The sequence below is a fragment of the Clytia hemisphaerica genome, unplaced genomic scaffold (assembly GCF_902728285.1).
Source record: "Clytia hemisphaerica strain Z4C2 unplaced genomic scaffold, Clytia hemisphaerica genome assembly, whole genome shotgun sequence".
NCBI classification, from domain to species: Eukaryota; Metazoa; Cnidaria; class Hydrozoa; order Leptothecata; family Clytiidae; genus Clytia; species Clytia hemisphaerica.
Window position 1 is genome coordinate 73,657 of NW_027103520.1, and position 23,505 is coordinate 97,161.

Consider the following 23,505-nt stretch of genomic DNA (forward strand, 5'->3'; position numbering starts at 1 on the left):
TTGGACGACGACATCTATGGTTGTACGACGACCTCTACGTTTGGTCGACGACCTCTATGATATGATTGGATAGTGACGTGTATTTTCCAGACCTTAATGTTATAAATCAAAGACCAGATCTTAAAATGTTGAATTTTACACTACTACCCACCACGACCTCTATAGTCCGCTCACGACCTCTATGTAATAGACGACGACATCGATGACTTCTACGGCGACCTCTATGAATTGAACGACGGTCTCCGTGCTTCGGATTTTTTACCCCGACCCCCCTGATACTAGTGCCCCCAGGGACTTCGATCAACAACTTAATGGTTAGGAGCTGAAGTGGAATACTGTTTTGGGAATGACATGGCTATAAAATAAATTATTTTCTCTACTTTTAAAATTGAAGAATCACTTGAGAATAGTCAATGCTCAAAATTGAATCTTACATCACTAGCCTCATTTCGACTCACGGAATTCTTATTAAAAGTATCAATCAGGGGGTGCGGGACTCTAAAGGGCTAAAATAGGAATGCCCCTACAAGCAATAAAACCTAAAAAGTAAAAGGGAAATAATTACTCAAACCCAATGCCTTAGTACACTTAATTCATTTTTTTTAGTTCCCCGTAAGAAATTTGCCGATGGCTTATTGAAGAATGAGATTTATAAAGGGCAACGTCTAACAAAGTAAACAAAAGTTTCTTCAGATTTTTTTCATTATTCTAATATAGATACAATTTCCTACAAAAATTAACAGCAAATGAGAACATGAAAACTATATTATAAAATTAAAAATTTAATTTTTCCATTGCCGTTTAATTCACAAAAAAGACGAAAAGAATACTGAAGCAACAACAACCACCAATTTCTCTTTTACCTTCCCTAGAGAGATTTGGTTTGACTTTGCCCAAATTTTTTCTACAATTTGGGTAAAATTTTAGAACTTAAAAAAATTAAATTATCTTTAAATGCATGCATTATATATAAATCTTTGGTGAGGTAAATATTAAATGTTATTTACTGTTAAACAAGACAGCACTATATCGTAATGCCTAAGAAAACAAATTCTGAGAAATTTTATTTGCAAACTTTTGATTCAATATTACCCATATATCATATTAGAAATGCTCAGGAACTGAATGTGGGCTATACATATTTATGCAGCAACTACAGAGCGCCAAGAAAGGAGATTCAAATTTGATTTCATTGAAATTACAAAATATAAAAAATATAAATCTAAAAGTCCAAACTTAACTTAACTACATACAGAAACAATCAACACCAAAGGACACCTAAAAAGTACGAATCGACACTAAAATATGGCACAGACAGGCTTCTTTTTTTTTTTGAAAATCCTCAAAGTGTAACTCACTTTGAAAACCTAAAAATATTTTAACTATTGGTAACTATTTTACAGTTACCAATAAATAAAAATTCATATTCTTGCAATTGTGGCTAATTTCAGTGCTTTGAAAATTTTCGTGTTGATTTAATTTCGCGAATGAGCCTGAAAATAGCTGATAATGGCCATTTTGCCACAGATAGAGTTAATATCATCGAAACTTAATATCACGAAAGTTAATCCGATTAAAGATATTTTCTCTCGTCATAACCTCGTGGGAGCTATGAGTCAACATGGAAAATATCAAGATCTCCATCCCAATCTTAATCTAAGTGTTTGGTGTCTGATACCTTGCAAGGCTTGATAAAAATTATCTAACTAGAAAATAAATAAGTTACGCCTTCTCCTACTATACAGAATACTGCGAATTCAAACAGGATGAAACAGTAGTATTTTATCGGAATTCCAATACAAGAAAGAAGATTTGTAAATAATTGACCAGATGTAAGGGACGAAGAATTCTTCTGCTGCTTCTTCTTCCATGTATTTGAACTTCAAGTGTGCATTTTTCTACAGAAAAAAAAAGAATCAGGAATTGAAATTCCGACATACCAAGGAATGATAAGGGTACTTTAGGATGGCTAAACTCTCTTTCATTTCCGGGGAAACGTTCTTATTGCCATTATACAAAGGAAAAATATCAAGACTCCGGGTATGTAGAAAAGAAATTTCAACTTGTTAGGAAGTCAGGCTCAGGGCTGTTGTGTATTGTTTACGCACTTGTACGCAGCAAAAAAATTTTTGCTGGTATGCCTGTAAAAACCGCAGAAAAATTCTCAAAATAGCGCACCGCGCTGAGTCTAAAAATAGATTTTACTTTTGACATAATCATTACTCTCGATGTGTTTGTACGAGTTCCAATCCTATCAACCTTTGCGTTAATTTCTTTTGTACCTTAATTGCATCATTAGACAAAAGATATAAAACAACTTGCACGTATTTTTAATTGAGCCGCATTGAATTGTGGGATTGCAACTCGTACAAATGTCAAAAAAAGTGTAAAGTAATAATTATGACGTATGCGTTGCGGAGCGCTATTCACCAGGGATGATTCCCCGGGAATGAGAAAGTTTAGCCATCCTACAGTACCTATAAGCGGCCGTAGTGCAGTGGTAGAGCATCAAGCTACGGTGCGCAAGGTTGTGGGCTCAACCCCCAGCCGGGTCATACCAAAGATTTCCAAAATGGTACTTGATGCCTCTCTGCTTGATACTCAGCAATTAAGAGAATGATCAAGGGTAAGTGGAGCAATCCAGGGAGAAAGAGTGGCGCCATCCCCTAACTATATTTAACTATAATTATCTACTTATTAATATAATTTGTACCAGATTGGTATCTATTTTAAGATGCTTTGAATTTGGAAATGTGACCCGGGTCTGCCTACTTTGCAAGAATACTTCTTTTACCCACAATATCGATTTAAAATACGAGGAGGGAAAAAAAGAGAGCGAGCGAACTTACTTTAATATCATCTTTTGGCCATGTACCAGCTGCTTCTTCTATTATGGAGATAAAACCTTCAGCGGTATTTACTGAGTCCATTTTTTCATCCACACGAGATCCAAAGTATGACAATATCTACGAAAACATTGGAAAAGAGCTAACGAATAAATAGGAGCAGAAAGAAAATTTTTTCCATAGAAAAAAGGAAACTTTCAACCTTCCCTTTCTTCCCATTTAAAGACGTTCCGGTATATTTACGGGAAATGTTACTGCATAAAAACACCGATCTGGAGGGCTTTGGTTTCTTTCTGTTAGAGCTTTCGTTCCTGAATGAATTTGTTTTGCGTATTTTTTAATCATGCAACTAGAAAATAAACAAATCCAAACATGATACCCTTTATACATTCTTATAATGAATATGTCAGGGGGGGGTCATGCAGTTATTATATAAACACTATGACAATTACTACCGTGGTGGTATATAAACCAAAATTTGGGAAAACAGTTACTCCACCAGTGGACTAACTGCAACATGGGTGGTGCCTAAGCCCAAAATTGTCGATTTTGGTAGGATATGGTGTACTAAGTGAGCACATTTTTCAATTTTTCACTTAAAATTTTAGGTTTTTAAAAATTCTGGAAGTAAAAAAATTCAAAACATTTTTTTCAAAAGTCAGAAAAAATCACAAAATTTTTTCTTCAATCAAGGCATGAAAGATACTTTAACAAACTTGGAAAATAATTGAGATATATAACTCTTGAACGGTCGTTAATAAGACGAACCCAGTAAAATGGTATCAAAAATGAGGAATTCATTGAAAAAATTGCCAAATTTGGCACTTTTGGGGGTGGTATACACCAATTTTGAGGGTACAATCAGTTAGTACACTATGGAATAACTGCAAGGGTGGTGGTGTCTGTAGAAAATGTCCAAAATTGCAGTTACTCCACATAGTGTCAAGGAGTAACTGCAAGAGCCCCCCTGAATATGTTCCAAACCTTTGACCATCTATACGAAATTCCCATACAAAGTGTTTATGAAATAAGTTTTCTACCTCTAGTAGGGAGGGTCAACAGATGTTTTTCATGCTTATGTTAAATTAAGTAACTTCAGCCATTATGGAAGGAGACGTTCCATTTGCCTAAGGAATCGCCTCTAAAGATTTGACCGTTTGCTTCCATAATTTGCAATTTTGTACTCAATTTTCAGTTTTTGTGCATTTTTATCGCTTTTCGCCTGCAAAATGAAATAACATTCTAAAATTCGCTATTTAAGTTCTATCCGCTGAATTCGTTCCAAAAGTAAAGTTCACGAAGTTTCGCGATTTTGCAACCTCGCAAAAGTTTCTGCCTGCGAAAGTTTCTGCTTTTAAATTAACAAAATATGAAAAATAAATCGTTTTCATAAAAAGATGACTTACACTATCAATATTATGAACGACATCTTGAAATTTAGGGTTCGATTTGAAGTCTTGAAAGAGTTCTTTATGTCTCAACATAGCAAAAACTATAGTGGAATTATCTTTGATATTATTGGTCAAACAAGCGTTCAATATCTCAATCATCATGTGTAAGATTTCTTCAAGGACGGCCAGGTCAGCAAGCTAGAAAAAATGAAGCGAAAACTATAAAAGTTTTCAACTTTATCTTCCCGTTTGAGAAGGAAACTTAACAACAACAAAATTAACTACAAAAAGTAACCCCTTCAAGCTCTGTTCATCGGGACAATTATTTTCTGCTCCATGATGAGGTGAAGGACTAGGTAGTAAGCCTTCTATTCAAGCAAATAAGAAAATCTTCTTAAGATAAATTTCAAAACGTTTGACAACTAATAAAAAGTGGTAAACAATTTTAAAAGAATTTGAATTACTTCGTTCGATTCGTGTTCGATTGTCGTGTCAATATCTTTCGTTTTTTCGATCAACTTAGCACGCCTTTTGATTAAACTTTGAAATAACCTGGAAGAAAGATAACATCATTTTCAATATAACTTTCTCTTGAGACTTACTTAATGGACGAGCCATGAAAAGGTCTCAATCAACCAACCCCATGTTACTGCCCTGTTTCTCTCTCCATTCTTACTGGAAAAAAAACAGGCGAAACACTGCTAAATCGTAAACGAAATGTGAAGAAAATATTCTACAAAGTTTAACCCCATCAGAAATTACACTTAACACTGCGGCCAATCCCCATTTAGATTCACTTATTTGAAAAAAAAAAAAAAAAAATCTCAAAATTTCCAACCACAGAAAGTAAAGGTATTTCTCATCCCAATAGGTGACTTTTTTTCGCAGTCTCTTGGGAATTCTAAACGAGCCAGTGTTCTTTTTAGAAAAGAAAGATATTTCATCGTTCAGAAAAAAAACAAAAAAACAAGCGAAATAGTGTACAAAATCTTACGTGACAAACTTTTGTATAGCGATCGAATGAAGATTTTTGAAACTGTTGGACATGTTTGCGAGTGAAGCTAAACAATTAGTGTGAAGATATTTATCTCTCATCTTTGCCATATTATATTGTATCGTCCGTAAGATAATAATGATTAATAAACTGCCCAGGGATATATTTGTTAGCTTCTTTTCTGCGAACCATTCTGCATCTATAACCGGCTAAGGGGAATCAGAGAAAGTAGAGTTAAAATTAGATTTAACAAGGTTTTATAGCAGTAACCTTTATTAGTATTGGGAAATTTGTTCGATTTTTTGAACTCGTGCGACTTTTTTTTTGGTCAAAGCACTTGTTATACATTATCGGACAAACATGACGGTTTCAGGCAAAAATCATAGGGTCAAAAATGAAAATTTTAGCTTGAGAAAGTGGAGAAAGCTCTCAAAAAATTAAGATTAGAGATATATTGCAAGTATAGGTGATTCCTGTATTTAACAGAAACAGCTGTTTAGTCCAGTTTTTGCACTTTTTGAAGCTCAATATAAAAAGTTGCACCCCTTATTAAAGCAAAAAACTACGTATGCTCCCAGGACCACAATTTGATTCCCCTACCCCTTAGCTTTCCAAAAATGATTTTACAAATTCTCCCCTTCCGTATTGGAGACACCGCAGAAGATATGAATATTTTAATTATTCTGTCTGTCTGTCTGTCTGTCTGTCATTATAGTTCATGATTTTATTTTATTTGTCATATATTCTACTATTTTCAATGACTTTGATTTTCACATTGTGGGAAACAAGAAAATCAAGTTCAGGCTACGTTCAATCAAGCTTTTCATATCAAAAATTGTTTACAATCGAAATAAGGTCTTTGTCGATCAACGTCTGGAAAGGCACAGATATATTTCAACAAGCAGATTAATGAGTCGTAGCGGACCGTGGTGACACTCAAACGCTTAAAAAACCGTCAAATTATGACTGTTTTCATTTTTTACGGGATTTCTAGGCTCGAATAAATGTCCTTAAAATGCTCTTAATATGCTCACTTTGTCACAACTTGACTTAAAATCGGTTGGGGAAAATCAAAATATAATTGCCGCATTCTTTTTCACCGCTCAACACAACGCCTTTACCGGTATTTTAACAAACAAATGACAGGAATAGTTTAGTATTGGACGAGAAAATAACAGGTATTCCGGTCTTTTTCAGTGCCGCGTTAAAATAAACGCTTTTTTCGAAACCAATCGTATCCCGGTTGCATCATACGAAAGATGCTACGGGTCCTAAGGATTTTTTTCACATCGTGAATTCACAGCAAGCAAATTAATGAAAAATAGTAAGATTACCATTTCGTGAACAGCAATATTGAATTCTTCGTTTTGAGTGAAGATTAGTATAACAATCAAGGCCATGTAAATATGATGTGCATTCCTTTGTTCCGCGTGGTATAACACTTGTAAGATGGGAATAACCTGAACAGAGAAGATGTTTGGTAGTTTTAGAATTTTAATAATATGAAGACTTTCGTTACACAGGTCAAAGCACACTACAAAGTTGTGCCAACAAGAGTTCCAGCCTCCCGAAACTACCAATGTCCAGTGGTCAAAGCAAGTTTTTCACCTGAGATTGGAAATGGATTTTACAAAGAAAATTAGCACAAGCTCTTGCAAGTTTGGCGAATCTTTGCTTATCCCTTTAGAATCTGACGTAAAGTATAGGCCGGAGGAGTTTCTTTAGAGACAAAGATTTGCCAGATTTCAAGGGGTCAAAATGTCAATTTCTGAAGACGAGTCGGCAGTGCCGTTGTTTAATCGTTGCGACACCAATTAGATAATACGATAAGGATAAAAATATATATATTTATTATCAAGGTTTAGAGATTTTTTAATTTTTATTGGATATTGGTGAGATATACACCATTGTTATGTCTTCTGACATTACAAATACCCATATACACAACAGCTAATACACCTACCAGCCCTAAGTGGTGCGATCGGCTTTTTAAGGGATGGTTAGTGAATTTAGAAGGAAAATTTGTTGGAAATTGTTGTATTTTCGTTACCAGTCCCAGACCGCACCGCTAAAAATTGATAGGTGTATTGATTGCGAGTGACGTAGAATCAGTCAAATACAGCGTTACTTGCAACCAACAAGCTGTTCGGTTCGTGATGTAATGTCAAAACGAGAAGACATTACAAGGTGCATATCATGAATATCTAAAAAGTAGTCTTACCACTGATTGTAGGTCTTTTTGACGTAACGCGAAATTATGAAATGATTCGTTTTTGTGCAAGAGAAGATAAAGAAGGAGTACTGTCTGGTCATGCTTCAAATCCCTACAAGTAAAAGTAATGATTCGTCAATAGTGAGGTTAAGTAAATCGGTAAAATCACGACGACGAACGAAAATTTAACAGGCTAGTGAGTTTCAACCAATCAAATTTCGTATTTCCACTAGCCCATCACATTTTTCGTCCGTCCTCGTGATTATCCCAGTATACTTAACCTCACTAATGTTAACGAGTTTAGTAATTACCAAGTTTATGTATGTGTGTTTTTCAGCGACGGAGACGGTAAGGTTCTAATTTGACTGGATCATGACCAACTGAGAACAACGGTAAATCAGCACTTTTACCGTCCTCCATTTTGCCTGTCAGAAGTGCGGGTTTTTCCAAATCGTGTCAGTCCCTTTACCGTCCTCAAAAGTGAAAATACATAAACTCGCTATTAAGTATGCGACTGCAGTCGTGGCGAACCGAAGACTCCTCTTTCGATAGCTATCTACCCGAAGGTAGGGAAGGGCGTCACTCTTTCCCTGTGGATTGTTCCACTTAACCTTGATCCCTTTCGTAAAATTACTGAGTATTAAGCTGAGGAATCAAGTACCATTTTGGAATCTTCGGTATGACCTGGAAAAGGGACCGTAGCCTGACCATGTTCACCAAATACTAAATGACTCAATGAAATGGATAATGGAATAAAAGTCAAAACGGTCTAAAGTTTCAACACTGTTGACAATCTTAAATTATAAAAGTCCAAAAAAATTTTTTTCCAAAATTTTTATTCAATTTTATTTGACGTCAAATACAGTCGCATCGCGAGAGCAGCAAAAAATGTGCACAATATGGCGGAAATAACTGGAAAAATATACGAACGAAAATCCGAGGAAATTGGTTATTGTACCCCATCAAGCTGCCTCATCCATGCAAACACAAATAAAAAGGACACTTTACAATGCAAGAAATGCGAACGTCGAGTTCATTTGGCTTGCTCTGAGCTTCCTCCTTATCAAATCCAGCTTTATCTTCAACACAAATCTAGAAGCTATCAATGCATGAGCTGTGTGATCATAACACCAGAATTGAAAAAGAAATTGAACTTCAAGTCTGTTGGAGATTTACAAAAAGATATCGATGCATGTGAGAACATAATAAAAGCACAACGGGAGGACATTTCAAATTTGAAGGCTAAAGTGTCAACTAACAATGTGAATAAAGCAGTCGCAGAAATTGAAAACACCTTCAATAAAAGAATTGACGTGCTGGAAGGCAAATAAAATAAAATCGCAAACAAGAAATCTTCGTCTGTGAATGAAATTGCTTGTGAAAAATCAAGTTATTCAGAAATAACAAAGAAACATCTTGATTCGCAAACGAAAACGATAAAGCGTTTCCTTGAAAAAGAAAATAAGGATAAAAAATGGGAATTGAAGCGACCTTCGTGTAATCTCATGATACATCATCTATATGAAACTACGGAAGACACGAAAGAGATAGCGGATAAGATAGATATCGACTACATAGAAAAACATGTAATTTCAAAACTGAATATAGGAGAAATCAAGGTAAAAAAATCAGAAAGAATCGGTACCCTAACACTTGAAAACGAAGAGAAAAAACATTACCGTCCATTGAAACTTACATTTCAAAGTGAGGAAGATAAAGAAAAGGTGCTAAAGGGGATCTGCAATTCAAGACGCCGTTACGAATTTAAAGCAACAGACGATCTGTCAAAAAACGAACGAAACCTCGTTAAGGAATGGTGCCAAAAGGCAAAAGAACGAAATATGAAGAAGAACGATGACAGCTTCCAGTGGAAAGTCCGTGGAAGCCCAAGAACTCGACTTTATATGAAAAAAATACTTGTACAATAAGAATAAGAACTTTGTTACATTATAAAGATAAACTGTAAATTTAAATGAGATTATTTCATAGAGGTCAATAGACCTGCGAAATATACTTCTATAATATAAAAAAATAGTGTATCATCTTATCATTAATTTCACCCCTGGTCGTTAATTTCTCGCTTCGGCCACCATGATAAGCCAATCAAAACTAGGATGAAAAAAAAACATCAACTGACTAACCTTGTGAGTGAAGAATATAAACGTTTGAAATTTAAGGGAAATGATCGACCAACTGCTGCTTCAGGACCTACAGACGACACAAGGAAACATTTTCTACATTGATATCTCCTCAAGCAAGCTTAAAGAAGAGACTTTGATATGAATGGTACACGGAAATGTCACACATTTAGCTCAAAGAATGTACAATGCTGACTCTTTAAATCAAAATATGGATGGTTTAATGAAATTGTTCATAAAAAGAGAATCTTTGTTTGTAGGCAGACCCTTTGTTTAAATTTTCTTATACTGTGAGACATAGATGTCAAGAAATTCTTTTACCTTCTGATTTCCTGCCCGGTTTACACCGAAACAAAGCTTCTCTATACGGATTCCCGTCTTTTGTGTAATGAAAACACAATGCTAACAGTAACAACGCGCTGTGACTTGATAAAGGGTGTAGTTCGTTAGGTGAGTTTGGTTGTATGTTTGTTGATGATTTTTCTCCTGTTTCCCCTCCACTGCCTCCAGTAAACATTGACCATATACCAGCTGGAAAAGATGAAAAAAATAAATTACCTTTAAAATCGGGCATGGCAAAAGTTGCACTGCACAGCAGAAAGCTACCTCCCAATGAACCACAAAGATAAAAAAATAAATAAATTTTAAAATCGGGAATGACAAAAGTTGCAACCCTTATTAAAGTAAAAAAAGCTGCCGGATATGCTCCCAAAGGACCACAATCGTATTATTTTTCGATAAACAGAAAGATTTGAATTATAGAGAGTATTTTAAGAGCGTTCCTGACGGGAACTAAGAATGAGTTTGAATTATAGAAAAATTCGAATAATAGAAGTTCGAAAAAACGCGAGTCGACTGTATAAATTATGAACTTACAGGTTGCCCAACCGACGAGACTTGAGGAAACAGGTGCTGGTTCGTTTCGAATGTAATTATGTAAAAGTTTTCGAACCGTTTCACTAGCATTGTTGGAGCTGAAAAAGGAGGGAGTTTATCGTCGTGAAATATAGAGCTAACTTACATCTCAATCTTCATGACAATGCAGTGTATTGTAGATTTTATTTCCAGGAGAGAATTTATAAAGAAAACATATCAAATTTACCAGAGCTAAAAATGAAATAAATACAATGTCTTTTAATTGTTAAACATTACTGATAAGGAGCTGCAAAAGATAAACGCGAGATCAAATTTGAGTAAAACAAGGTCGAAATAAATATATACAGAACAGGCATTCCATCAAATAGCTCCAAGTAATACTCTCTGGTATATTCAGTCAAACTTCAAACAACGGGAAAACAAGGAATCCTACCATTTACTTCGCATTATCATTTGAAATATTTTGCTTTTTGAAGTTGACTTCAAATCGAACATTTGACTTGATAATAGAACCAGGATTGTGGTGATAGCTTCCATTTGTGTATAATATGTGATCTGGCTACAATAAAAAACGGAGACTATTATGGATAGTGAGTGGTCGATAGTAAAGAAAATTACATAGTCATGCGAAATAATATCGAAGAATGAACAATTGAATAGGTCTAAAACAAAACAAACAAAAAAAGAGTGATCATTTTCAGTACTTAAGTCCGAAAAGTACATCCGGAAGACTCTTCTTATAGCTAAACAAAATACATCTTTTCTTTTATAAGAACCAGTGAATCTTGGTCGGGCTTGGCTAAGTCCTTATTTCATAATTGCTAGTTGTAATTCTGAATTTTATGTTGAATATTTTTATTCAATATGACACAATATTTAAGGCATTTTTTTTTATCTTTTTGGGATACATCTTGACATGCAGTCAAAGAAATTCCTCAATTGCGGTATAAACGCCAATTTTATATCTATATATTAATAGCGGTAGTCTGTATGTCGTTTTGTCTTACTTTCTTTCTTTCTTTCTGTCTGTGCTACTTTCGTTTTCGTACGCAATGTTTTTGTTCTTTTAAAAGATGACTTTTGCTTCTTGCTTCACAAATGTGTTAAATCAGATTCGCGCCGTTTTATAAAGACTTTGTTTTGATTGATAGATTAGACTTTTTCTTTTTTTTTCTTTCTTTTCTTTTGTTTTATGTTTTCGAATGTAAGGTAATTAAGTAACGACCTTATTTGATTTGAGACATTCGAATTCTTTTCAAAACAAAAGAAAATCTTTTAAAAAGAATCTGTTATGTTAAAGAAAAGAACAAATATAAAATAAAACACAAGAATCACATAACAAGTTTGTTAGAACAGCAACATTAAAAATACATTCAAAAGGCGGTAAAAACTAGAATTCTTTCTTCGTAAAAAGTAGCCTGGAGATCCATGCTTTGATTTCTTATTCTATATGCTGATGGCGAAATATATAGCATGGTATGGGCTACTCTGTACCAGAGTGTATCTCACGATTATCGTAGCGTAGTACACTCTGTGTGCATTGTCTGTTTGATAAAAAATTTCCCGTACGGAGACCTCTACGATGAAGTATAATTTTAAAATAAAATGGCAGCCAAAGTTACGACAATTGTAAACAAAGGGATGGGGTCCATGATTGAGGGTCACTTTCTAAGCATGTTTTGGCTACTTTTTTAATGTTTTTGAGCCAAACTTAAAGCTGAAAAGTAACGAGGACATATTCAAAATTGTCTAACAAAAAATTATTTTCCCATTACCCTATATTTTCCATGTAGTCCGCCAAAGAAAAATATAAACATTTTTTACAAAAATTATGCCAACAAAACAAACTATAACCACTCTACATAGATCAAATGCAGTAAAAAAAATACTGAATTGGAACATAAAAGCATACAGAGATACTCTGAGTATATTCTTTTGCAAAGAACTGAAGTTAAAAGGTTAAAACCACTTTGAAAACAAGATTCCAATCAAACAACTTCTTTCTCACGTTCGTGAACTCAAAGATCCAAAATGTAAACAAAAAACATTCGATTTGTGCAAAAAGAGTTATTTTGCAATAGAATGTCTTCATTTAAGAGCTCTCTTTTATTCCAATTATTAAAAAATAAGAAGCCAGTTTTGTCATGAAAACACTTTTTTTCGACAAACTTCTATATATACTTCCGGGGGGGGGGGTACTAGGGAAAGATGGGTTACGGGGATGCTCCGCTGGTCAGGGTACCTTTTTTAACCTCCACGAGTCCCAGGTAGGGTCGCAAAAACACCAAAATAGAAAAATCAGTCCCTCGTAGGGTGCCTATTTTTGGAAAATTTGGGGAAAAAGTAGAAAATTTGAGAAAATTTTGGAATTTCAGTCCCATTCAGGGTCACTTTTTTCGCAAATTTCGAGTCCCACGTAGGGTGCATTTTTCGAACCTCAGCGGAGCACCCCCGTCGGTCGACAAGGGTAGTATCCCCCCGGGATATACTTTCTGACAATTCTGACGGCCATTTTCTCCTATCGCTTCCGATTTCTCGCCAAACTCCAACAGCACTCCATCGCAGCGGTTGGTTTGAGAAATCTCAAACCAGAAAAGAGAATGACAACAGACCTTCTACGGCAATGAATTTTGAAATTAGCCGTAGATATCGGGTTTGTGTACAGACAAGGTATGGGCTGACAGTTTGAATTTCCCATATCCTAATAACGGTTGAAAACACAGCCAATCGAATCCTGTTATTGTTTCACTGGTCACACTTTCTTAAAGAAAGCGCAACTTCCAAAATTTGGTTTTTATTTTAGTTAGTGAGGACAGCGCTAAATTCGAATTTCCCACTGTAATTTTTTTGAGGCCAAAATTGGACTCACAGCTCTGACCCGTCAAGTATTCATCAGATTTAAAAAAAATACGCAGACGGGTTCCTGTCTACGTAAAAAGGGACCTTTAAACATGTATGTCGATAACTATTTTGCTGTAAATCTAAGTCATTGTTGAATTTGAAAAATTACTGAAGTTATGACGAAGTTATTTTATAAAAAACAACATAAAAAATTGCGCTATCACGCTTTTTTGTCTGCGTGTCCTAGCTGCCTTCCGGGTGGACTATGGTTGCGAGCTGACTTTCGGCCCTGCCCCTCGGACCCTTAGCAGAATAAAGAGGAGAAGAAACAAGGGAAATTGTGTGAATTTTAATTCACTTTTTGGAACTAATTTGATCAAATTTCTATCTTTCTGGGGGCAAAAAGTTGAAATTTTCCTATTTTTCCAATTCTTAGTGGGACTGAAGTTTGATTTTCCGATTTTTCAAACTGCCATGTTTCAAAAAAGGCACCTTTAAGGCCGGCACATACCCATACCCTTCTCTTGCCTAAGTACCCCCTCCCCCGGGCTGCCTCTTTTCGAAGAATCGCGTGTCATGTCTATTATTTCACTCCGCTTATCTTGACATCAAAGTTTTCCTAAACCTCAAGAACTACGGCAAATATAACACGAGCGAAGCGAGAAAAAAAATCCAATTGCAGAGCCGTCTCGGACGTCGCTGGTCGCCGGTATGGTGTAATTTGGGAATGACGCCCTTTCTGTTTTCTGATTATTTTTGCCACAAAAATCTTTTTCAAAATATGGTTAAAAGATACGTCACCCGGGAGGGATAGAGTCAAACTTTGAAGAGAATTCTTCCCTTTAATTTTGATTTCATCGTGTTTAAGCCACCTTCCCAACATCTCAAAGGACTTTAAATGCGTTCAGCAAACAGCTAAACCGACGTGCGACGCCGGGTACCGGCTAGTTCTACATAATACTGCAATTGCAATTATGTACAAGAAAATAAATTCATAATATGTGTCGCTGCAAGCGATTTGGAGCACATTCAGTTCGACCAGGATCGACCAATAAAACCTTCGGCCAAGTTCGGCTTAGATCGGCCAGGTCCGGTCCGAATTGGCCAAAAACTTCGGCTTTTACTGGTTCGGCCTTTTTGAATGTGCCCCAAATCGCTTGCAGCGACAAATATTCCTTCCGTAGATAAGATTCATTCAATGTAAGACAAGCTTTCTGTTGATACTTTTTTGACAGTCGATGCTTGTTTATCTTTGTCGACCAGCACCTTATGTAATTGTCATAAGCCGCTAGAGGCTAAACGCGAATGAAAACTACCGCAATATGGCGGTATCCGCAATCGATGGAATTCCCTGACTAACATAAGCATTACCTTTCTCAATGTTATCTTTTACTGTCAAAACCCAGGTGATAAATTCTCTTTTGAATCGGAAAGGAAGTTTATTATCCGGACTGATTGTCTTTTGTTTTTTAAATATTTAAGTCAACATTATAAGGGATTGAGGGAAATAAAAACAAACAAACAAACAAACTTACTCAGCATCTACGAAAGCAATGATTTCTGTCAATTGTAGCAAGAATTCTTCCAATATCGACTTCGATTCTGAAATAGTGCAACAAAAATTAAGTCTCAAAGTTTATATATTTTAATCAACACTCCTTATCATCTTTTGTCATTCAGGGGGGGGGTCGGTAGTAAAATCTCAGACATATATGAGTAGTAAAAGGATTTTTACGAATTTTTACATACCACCACCCAGACCTTTGGAAGAGGTATTTTACTACCCTGGTAGTAAAAGTTTTTGGGACAATTTGTCATGGAGACCACCTATTTTTTGGTTGCTTTTCGGACTGATTTAACAAAAAAAGCTAAAAAATGATTATTTCTGTGGCACATTTTTCACTTAGTGCAAAAATTAATGTTTTGCCTTTAGAATTAAAGTCTTTTTTACTTTGACAAAAAATTTCGAGATTTTTTTGTTTGCAGCAAACAACTATCCAACAGAATTTTTTTTCAAATTATAAAATTTTTTCAGAAAAGTCATCCAAAAAATTAAAAGAATTATACAAAAATAGCTAAAATTTTCTAATTTTACCAGTTTTAACTACCCAGGTAGTAAAATGTTTTCAACATTTAATACATAGATACCACCCATTTTAGTATTTAACTACCCTAGGTAGTAAATTTCTTTTTCGATTTTTCGTCACACCACCACCGTAGTAAACGTCATTATGTCTGAGATTTTTACTACCGACCCCCCCCCCCTGTGTCATTTCTATTAATATTGATTACAGATACAGTGGAGTCTCTATAAGTCGAGTGCAACTTTGTTCCAGTTAAGGGAACTTCGAGTTATAGAGTAAGGTTTATGAGGTTTACGAATTAAGGAGATATTCGAGATATACTTTATTGTTAATAAATTGCCGCCCTCGTTTTTCCGGCGTTAAATATTTGATTAGTTAGTGGAAAAAGGTAATTTGTATCTATATGGCTTTCAGAAAAGATTTACTTCGAATCTTTACAATTAAATATATTCTCAGAATGAGGGAAAAACTGTGATTGTAATTTTCTCAAAATAATAAAAATGAACAGATGAATGCTCTTAGGATTTAGAGACTTTATGAAATAGCGATTTTATCTTTTTGAATAATTTAAAACTCTTAAAGTAATCCTTTTTAACATGTCTTTTTTTCCTTCAAGAGCAATAATGTATCAGAATGTAAGTACGGATTGCAAATTTTTCTGTTGTAACAGACTTCTAAATATTACAGAATTTAGATTTTAATAGCTTTATACAAACCAGTATGCGGTGTATTGAAGAAAGCCACGCAAACATCTTCAGTGTTGTTTTCCACCATGTGTTCGCAACATAATCTGATAATCATTAATGCATTGCGACATTTGTTGCATGAGCTTCTGGAAAAGAAAAAAGTAAAAAGCCTTTAAAGATTGTTTCATTCGATTTCCATTCAAAAAAAATTGGTTTTCAGCACAAACTTAAATATCATTCAAGTCAAAAATTGATTTGGACAAGTAAAAAGCTCTTATTTGCACTGTCAAAAACCGAAAAAAAATTACTGTTAAAATAATCATTATATAAATGACCATGCTTGTTCATTGAATATCTATTTGAAATTTTCGTAGATAAGAGCTGAAATCATCGAGGGTTTTAAGTCTCCTACCTATAAAGCTAAAAAAGTATGAAACAACCTACTCATCTTCTTTCAGGTTCTCTCTATTGGTAATCATTTCTCTTCCATAAAATATTGCAACATCAACCAAAGTGGTGAAATTCGCTGTCACCTTGTTGTTGGATGCTACAAAAAAACGAAGTATAGTTGTATTTCTATTCTAAAGGAAAATAAACGTTTAGAAAAAATCAAAAAAAATTATATCTTTCATATGTCACAGGGTATTATCATCACTTTGAAATTGAATTGCTGTTCAGAACTGTTTTCTTACATTAAGTTAAGAAGGTTGGAAAATTAATAAAATGAATGCGATACCTATCGAAGAACACAATTTTTCTGTATTTTCTCTTATCAACCGACTGTTGGATCTGAAAAGAAAACAAACAGGGTAAAACTTCAAAATTCAATTGTTGTCAAGGTTCATTGATTAGGGATGGGGTATTTGGTACTTACTCAATAATAGTCAAAATTTGATAAAGATAGCCAAGAATGAGGAGATGGGGTGTATCATATCATATTTAGGGGGGTTGTAGGGGTTCGAAATGCCTATTTCTCATCAAAATTTTGGCTGAAATCACGGAATTCCAAACATTAAATAACAAAAAAGGCTAACTACCATCACCGTTTGATTTTAAAATAGCGTTTTCTCTTCTCTATTTTTGTCAAATCTCATAATACAGTAATAAAAAAAGGGCCAATCCTGTCACACTGTCTTGACATTGTATCACAAATGCTTATGACAAGTCAAATAGTTAGTAGGTCATTTGACATCTAGAATACATCCCCAACTAGTCCATACACTTACTTTATTCACGTTAAATCTACATTGAATATATTAATAAAAACAGGCTTTATATCAAGACAATTTAATAAACTTCCCTGAAAGACAAGTGCAACAATACCTTCCGTTTGCATTCTTTCATTACACAGACATGCAGACAATGGAGTCTTAAAAAACTAGACATACCTTTCCAAAGGTGTTGAAAACTTGAATGACAATAATTGATCCCAAAATTTATCATCACGCTTGATTGGAACTTCATTACATAGTTTCAATAAGAATTCGTTTTGAGGTAGGTCAGAGATTGATGAATAACTACTCCCCATTATTTGAATTTTTATCTACAGAAAACCGGAATTAAATCATACATAAAAAGAGCAAATGGAACCGAATCATGTCAACTGAAACCTAGAGAAACAATTTTAGTCAGGCCAAAATAAAAAAATGTAGTGTTTCCGGAAACCGGCCGGGTGAAAATAAAATTTGTTCTGACCTGGCCGCAAACTGTTTAGTAGTTGATACATTAGTATTCAGGGCTTACTTCATACTGTTTGTACATGAAAGTTATCTTTAAAGTTCAATTTCAATGATCTTAAGTTATTAAAAATAGCAACAAAAAAATATTTTCCTGCCGGCCGCATGAGAGCTTTTTTCCTTCACCCGCAGGGGGGGGACCAACCAACTACGTACTAGGACACTATATGTACAAGACAGTCTATTGATGAAGGATCTACAGTTATCAATAAAGTCGACCAAGCTCACGTTTAATTTTACCATAGATACACTTTTACGTAGAAAACGAAAGTGATCCTTTTCCGATGGTAAGATAACATTAAATGCATATTGCCGTGTCAATTCAAGACAGCCTTAAGTCCATTTTTTCCATTTTGAGATAATTGACTTTAAAGGTTGAGATGTGTTGGACTTAAGGCTACACATTTCATGTCAATGCTTCATAGAACAGGGGGGGTTCATGCAGTTATTATATAAACACTATGACAATTACTACCGTGGTGGTATATAAACCAAAATTTGGGAAAACAGTTACTCCACCAGTGGACTAACTGCAACATGGGTGGTGCTTAAGCCCAAAATTGTCGATTTTGGTAGGATATGGTGTACTAAGTGAGCACATTTTTCAATTTTTCACTTAAAATTTTAGGTTTTTAAAAATTCCGGAAGCAAAAAAATTCAAAACATTTTTTTCAAAAGTCAAAAAAAAATCACAGAATTTTTTCTTCAATCAAGGCATGAAAGATATTTTAACAAACTTGGAAAATGATTGAGATATTTAACTCTTGAACGGTCGTTAATAAGACGTACCCATTAAAATGGTATTAAAAATGAGGAATTCAGTTAAAAAATTGCCAAATTTGGCATTTTTGGGGGTGGTATACACCAATTTTGAGGGTAAAATCAGTTAGTACACTATGGAATAACTGCAAGGGTGGTGGTGTCTGTAGAAAATGTCCAAAATTGCAGTTACTCCACATAGTGTCAAGGAGTAACTGCAAGACCCCCCCTGCATAGAAAATAAAATTTGCACTGTTTATGGTTGATATATTATTATGGAACATTCTAAATTCTTATTTTTTTTTTAATTGCAAAATACACCTCTTTCCCATTAGAATTCTGTGGACTTAAGGCCGTTTTTGGAAAGCGTGCATATGCTGAAATAGGGGGTTATGGTCTTAAGTCCATTTTCGAAAAAATGGACTTAAGTCTGTCTTGAATTGACATATACCATAAGTTGGTCTAATGTCAACAGCTCTCTTCTAATTTTGACACACATACCTTTAACTTCTATCCCAAGCGAAAATTTGCTATATAAATCACATCTTCAAACTGATGATTTTGTCAAAATGACCTTGAATGGTTTGGCTTGAAGCCACAAAAACTTTCTCGGTTTGGTAGCTAGGACTGCAAAAAATGCCGTTTTAAAATGGTGTACCCTAGCAGTGAACAGCAACAAAATTACCGGAAGCCGAAACACAGGCTTAGAATCTGAAGTTGATCAAATTGCCGCGCGGGCGGCACGCATCTACTAAGCAATCTAAGCAGTGGTTCTTTGGTTTTAAATGTTTATTTTGGTTTGCTGTTAAATGGAAAAAAATTAGTTTGAACGGTGACAGAAAAGATTTTCATCATCCCTTGACTTTTAACAGCAAGTATCAAGTATCAAAGAAGGTCAATCAATGAGAGATTTTTGCAAGTCGCGCAGGAGGAGTGCTCTTTTAGTGAACGAAACTTACCTTGAAAAATCAAGTGGATATTCTATGATAAAGAAGTACGGAGGTACCTTAAAGAAATTTTGGCGGGAATTTAATTTGGCAGATGGCCGAAAAAGTTTTTTAGAGGGAATTTAATTTGGCGGATGGACGAAAAAACTAAATTTGGCGGGAATTTAATTTGGCGTTTGCTGAAAAATGTATCCTTAAAATGGCGTAAAAACAGCAAAAAAATGCAAAAACACCTTAACCCTATTCAAACTAGGCTTTTAGGGGCGGTTCAGAACTAGGGGGGGGGGCTTTTCCTGTACCACCCCTTAACTTTTGATCTAGTGGGTCTTTTTGGATGAAATTTGGCACACAAGATCCTTGTGACGTAAGGTAACTTTTGACAAAAAAATTTTTTGATGACGTCACTCATCATGCCCAAAGTGAGCAAAAACCGAAAATTTCTTTTGTTCTTATAAATAGCTATTGTATTCTAACAAAGGCTTTAGAAAAAAGTTGACTTAGTTTAAAATGCTTATTTTATCCTAAATATTCAATAAATTACGGTTTAAACGATATATTTGACAATGAAAATAAATTTGTATTGGAAAAGTGTCAATTTTTGTGACACCTTACTGTCAGAAATGTCATCATGCTCAAGGTGTGAAAATATTTAGGTGTCAAATTTTTTTTTATTTTGAAGCTAAATAAAAGTTAGGAATTTACATAAAATTTCACGGCAAAAGCTCTATTATTTCAGGAGCTATTAGCAATAGTTTGACCTCCGAACAGAAAGAGCCCCCCACCCCCTAGTCCGAATAGGGTTAAAAGAGATTATATTGTTCAAAAAGTTTAATTTGGCGGGAATTTAATTTGGCGGATGGCGGAGAAAATAAATTTTGGCGGGAACTTAATTTGGCGGATTCTGGCCAAATCCGCCGGGTAACTTGCATCAGTGTAGGGAAACTTGCATAAGCCATCAAATATGGCTGACCAATCATAGCAGCAAAATTTAAAAACACATGAACTACGCAGCTTCGCTCGCACATCTACAGCACTCTACCATTTTTGTTTTGATTTGAATTTGCATTTTAATGTAATGACCAGCCAGGTCATTTATTTGAGGGCTAGGCAAGCATGATGATAGCCTCCACTGATGCAAGTTACCCTCTATCTCACAGTATATCAGGGTCTTTGGTTGTGATGCTGAAAAAGACTGTCTAGTGTTCTTTGGGTGTTACCATTGTACGATTCCCTACCTCAATTCAAAAAGGGCCTAAGTCCTTCCTGTGAGCCTTAATTCAAAAGGAGCCTAAGGGGCCGTTGACAAACGATTTTCCTTTTTTTTAACGGCTTCTGGCCGTAAGGGGTGGGAGGGGGTCACTGCAATGCCGTTAAAAAAGTTAAAAAAAGGGAAGTCTCACTTACAAATTTCATCAGTCCAAAAAGTAGAAACATGGAGAAAGGCTAAGACCAAAGCAACCACACGACATTCACCTTATTCCCGATCACCAATTAATGCTTTGACAAGAAAAATGACTGGTCACGTGACGAAAGTCTGCAATTTTTCCCTCCGCCTCAGTTGACTCCTTGCTCCACCCATCCCGCCCTGACTTGCTGCGGGGCTTGGAGTTTCAAAATTGAAAGGTCACGGCTCAAAACCACATGTTTATAGACCTTTTTTCAAAGAGGCCACCCTGTTGAATAATTATGTAGTCCAGCAGAAAAACAATGATAAATCCATGCATAATTATTACAATATGCATGATACAGTAATTATGCATGGCTCTATTATTGTTTTTATGGCTGGACTACATAATTATTCAACAGGACGTCCTCTTTGAAAAAATGTCTATTCCGTGCGAAAAGAAGAACTTTGAGGATTACGCATCGAAAGAACATGGCGGCCATGGACCAGTGAAAGTATTTACTTTTGAAGATTTTTTTTGGCCGCTAAGATGTAGGGGGTGTGAACCTTAACGGCCTGTCCATTTTGGTCATTTGGAAAAAATTGCAATTAAAGCTTTTCCTCGATTCTGAAACCATTTTTGATGGTAAAGCTTTGAAGTAAATGTTTTCTGAAAGCCATAGCTATAAGTTGATTTTCTAATGAAAAGGCATTCGTTTGGAAAGTAGATATTTTTGTACATAACAGGTGCAACCTAGTAAATCTTGCAGAGTGGACTTGACTATCATAGTCCGCCCGAGTCCACCCATGTGCAATTGCACGCTTAATTTTCCGCCCTGCTTGAAGAAGCTTGAGCAATATAGTGGGGCTTACTTTTTTTAAAAACGGATGGAACCATGGTCAAACGGAAAAAAACACACCCATGTGCAATTGCACGCTTAATTTTCCGCCCTGCTTGAAGAAGCTTGAGCAATATAGTGGGGCTTACTTTTTTTAAAAACGGATGGAACCATGGTCAAACGGACAAAAACTGATTTTTGAATTGGAATCTTCGTAAAATTTTGCGTAAAATTGACCAAGCATTCCAGATTTTTTTCCGAGAAAACTTGAGGAAAATCGTCTATTTTGAACTCGCACAAACGAAAAGTGTTTTCATTTCTTTTCTAATAACTTGTAAATGATGTATCTCAATGTAAGCAATGATTATAATACTGTACTGATTTAGATTATTTGGACTAGACGTCTGTGCTCAATAGGATCGATCATCGGAACGGCTCGATGACGGATCGATATGTGATCGATGGATTACTTAACGATCCGGATAGGAGATCGATAGAGGATCGATACTCAAGATTTTTTAAAGCTTATGATTAGTTATCGATTATTTGTCGATCTATCATCGATCTTTTATTGATCTTATCGACCCTATCGACTCATACTCGATTTACATCGATAACAAATCGTCGATGAAATCGATTAACATCGAATGACGAATCGATTACATACACCGTTTAGAGTCTCGCTATTTCCGGTACTCCCATTGCAGAGGCCCGGTAAAAATGGTAGGTAAAAATGCGCACTTTAGTACTGTGAAAGGTTAGAGGAATGTAAACATTGTGAATTTTTTTCTCTCCTTTAAAGGGAATGATTTAGATATTGAACATGTATCAATGATAATTTTACAAGTCTCTCCTGCATTTCACAAAAATTCATCAAGAGGAAAAAAAGTTATGATTAAAAGGAATTCTTTACCTACCGTTTTTCTGCTATGTTTCCTTATGAGAGCCAGATGTTTACCTACCGTTTTTTTACAGAGGAGAGTGAATTTTCCGTGATCGCTAAAATCAAAACAATGGAAAATTGGATTGACGCGTGCGCAGTCGACACTCCTAAACGGTGTATTGAAATCGATTAACAATCGATGACGAATCGATTAATCAACGAAAGATCGATACTCAAGACTTTTTAATGGCTGAATCTTCCATCGATCTCCTATCCGGATCGTTAAGTAATCCATCGATCACATATCGATCCGTCATCGAGCCGTTCCGATGATCGATCCTATCGAGCGCGGACGTCTGGTTTGGAACATGAAATTGATAGGTAAAAACACTTTTAAAAACCTTACAATTTGATAGCCGTGCAATTACGCGTTTAAATCTCGGAATTTTAAGCGTGCAATTAGAAGGATTTCTCAGACTGAATTGTATGCAAAAATTATGGTTGCCGAATTGCCGTGGTGAATTCCCTTAGAAAACCAATGCAAAAGAAAGTATTAATAAAACTTACATGCATAATTGGCATTATATTAAAGTGTAATCTTGTAGAAGAAAGATTAAATTTGCTTCTCTTGAAAACTAAAAACAATTATATTCACTCATCTCTTAGAACAAGCACTTCAAAAGACCATAACATTAGACAGAATCTCAAACTGAAAAATCACCCGCGAAGGTACAAAACAATCTTATTCGGCTGACCGGCAAATGATTCTCCTGGGAATAGGCCGCAAGTCAACAAAACATATAAGTGTGACCTAATTACTGCTTTCATTTGCGTGTTTTGAGTTTGTGTGTGTACTCCGTCTTCGGGAATTTCTTAATGGCATGAAAAC

General features: G+C 35.3%; 1 protein-coding gene across 1 annotated transcript; it reads right to left on the bottom strand.

The window, feature by feature from the left end:
* Window positions 1-1,461: 1,461 nt before the first annotated feature.
* Window positions 1,462-17,632, bottom strand: LOC136799389 (dymeclin-like). The gene is made up of 16 exons (XM_067056102.1): window positions 17,457-17,632; window positions 16,805-16,857; window positions 16,513-16,615; window positions 16,099-16,214; window positions 14,834-14,900; window positions 10,891-11,016; window positions 10,458-10,555; window positions 9,903-10,112; window positions 9,585-9,651; window positions 7,453-7,555; window positions 6,566-6,691; window positions 5,232-5,440; window positions 4,702-4,789; window positions 4,253-4,435; window positions 2,850-2,966; window positions 1,462-1,898 (listed from the first exon to the last, which is right to left on the bottom strand). The coding sequence occupies exons 1-16, from the start codon at window positions 17,594-17,596 to the stop codon at window positions 1,758-1,760; spliced, it is 1,947 nt and encodes a 648-aa protein (XP_066912203.1). The 5' UTR covers window positions 17,597-17,632; the 3' UTR covers window positions 1,462-1,757.
* Window positions 17,633-23,505: the final 5,873 nt, after the last annotated feature.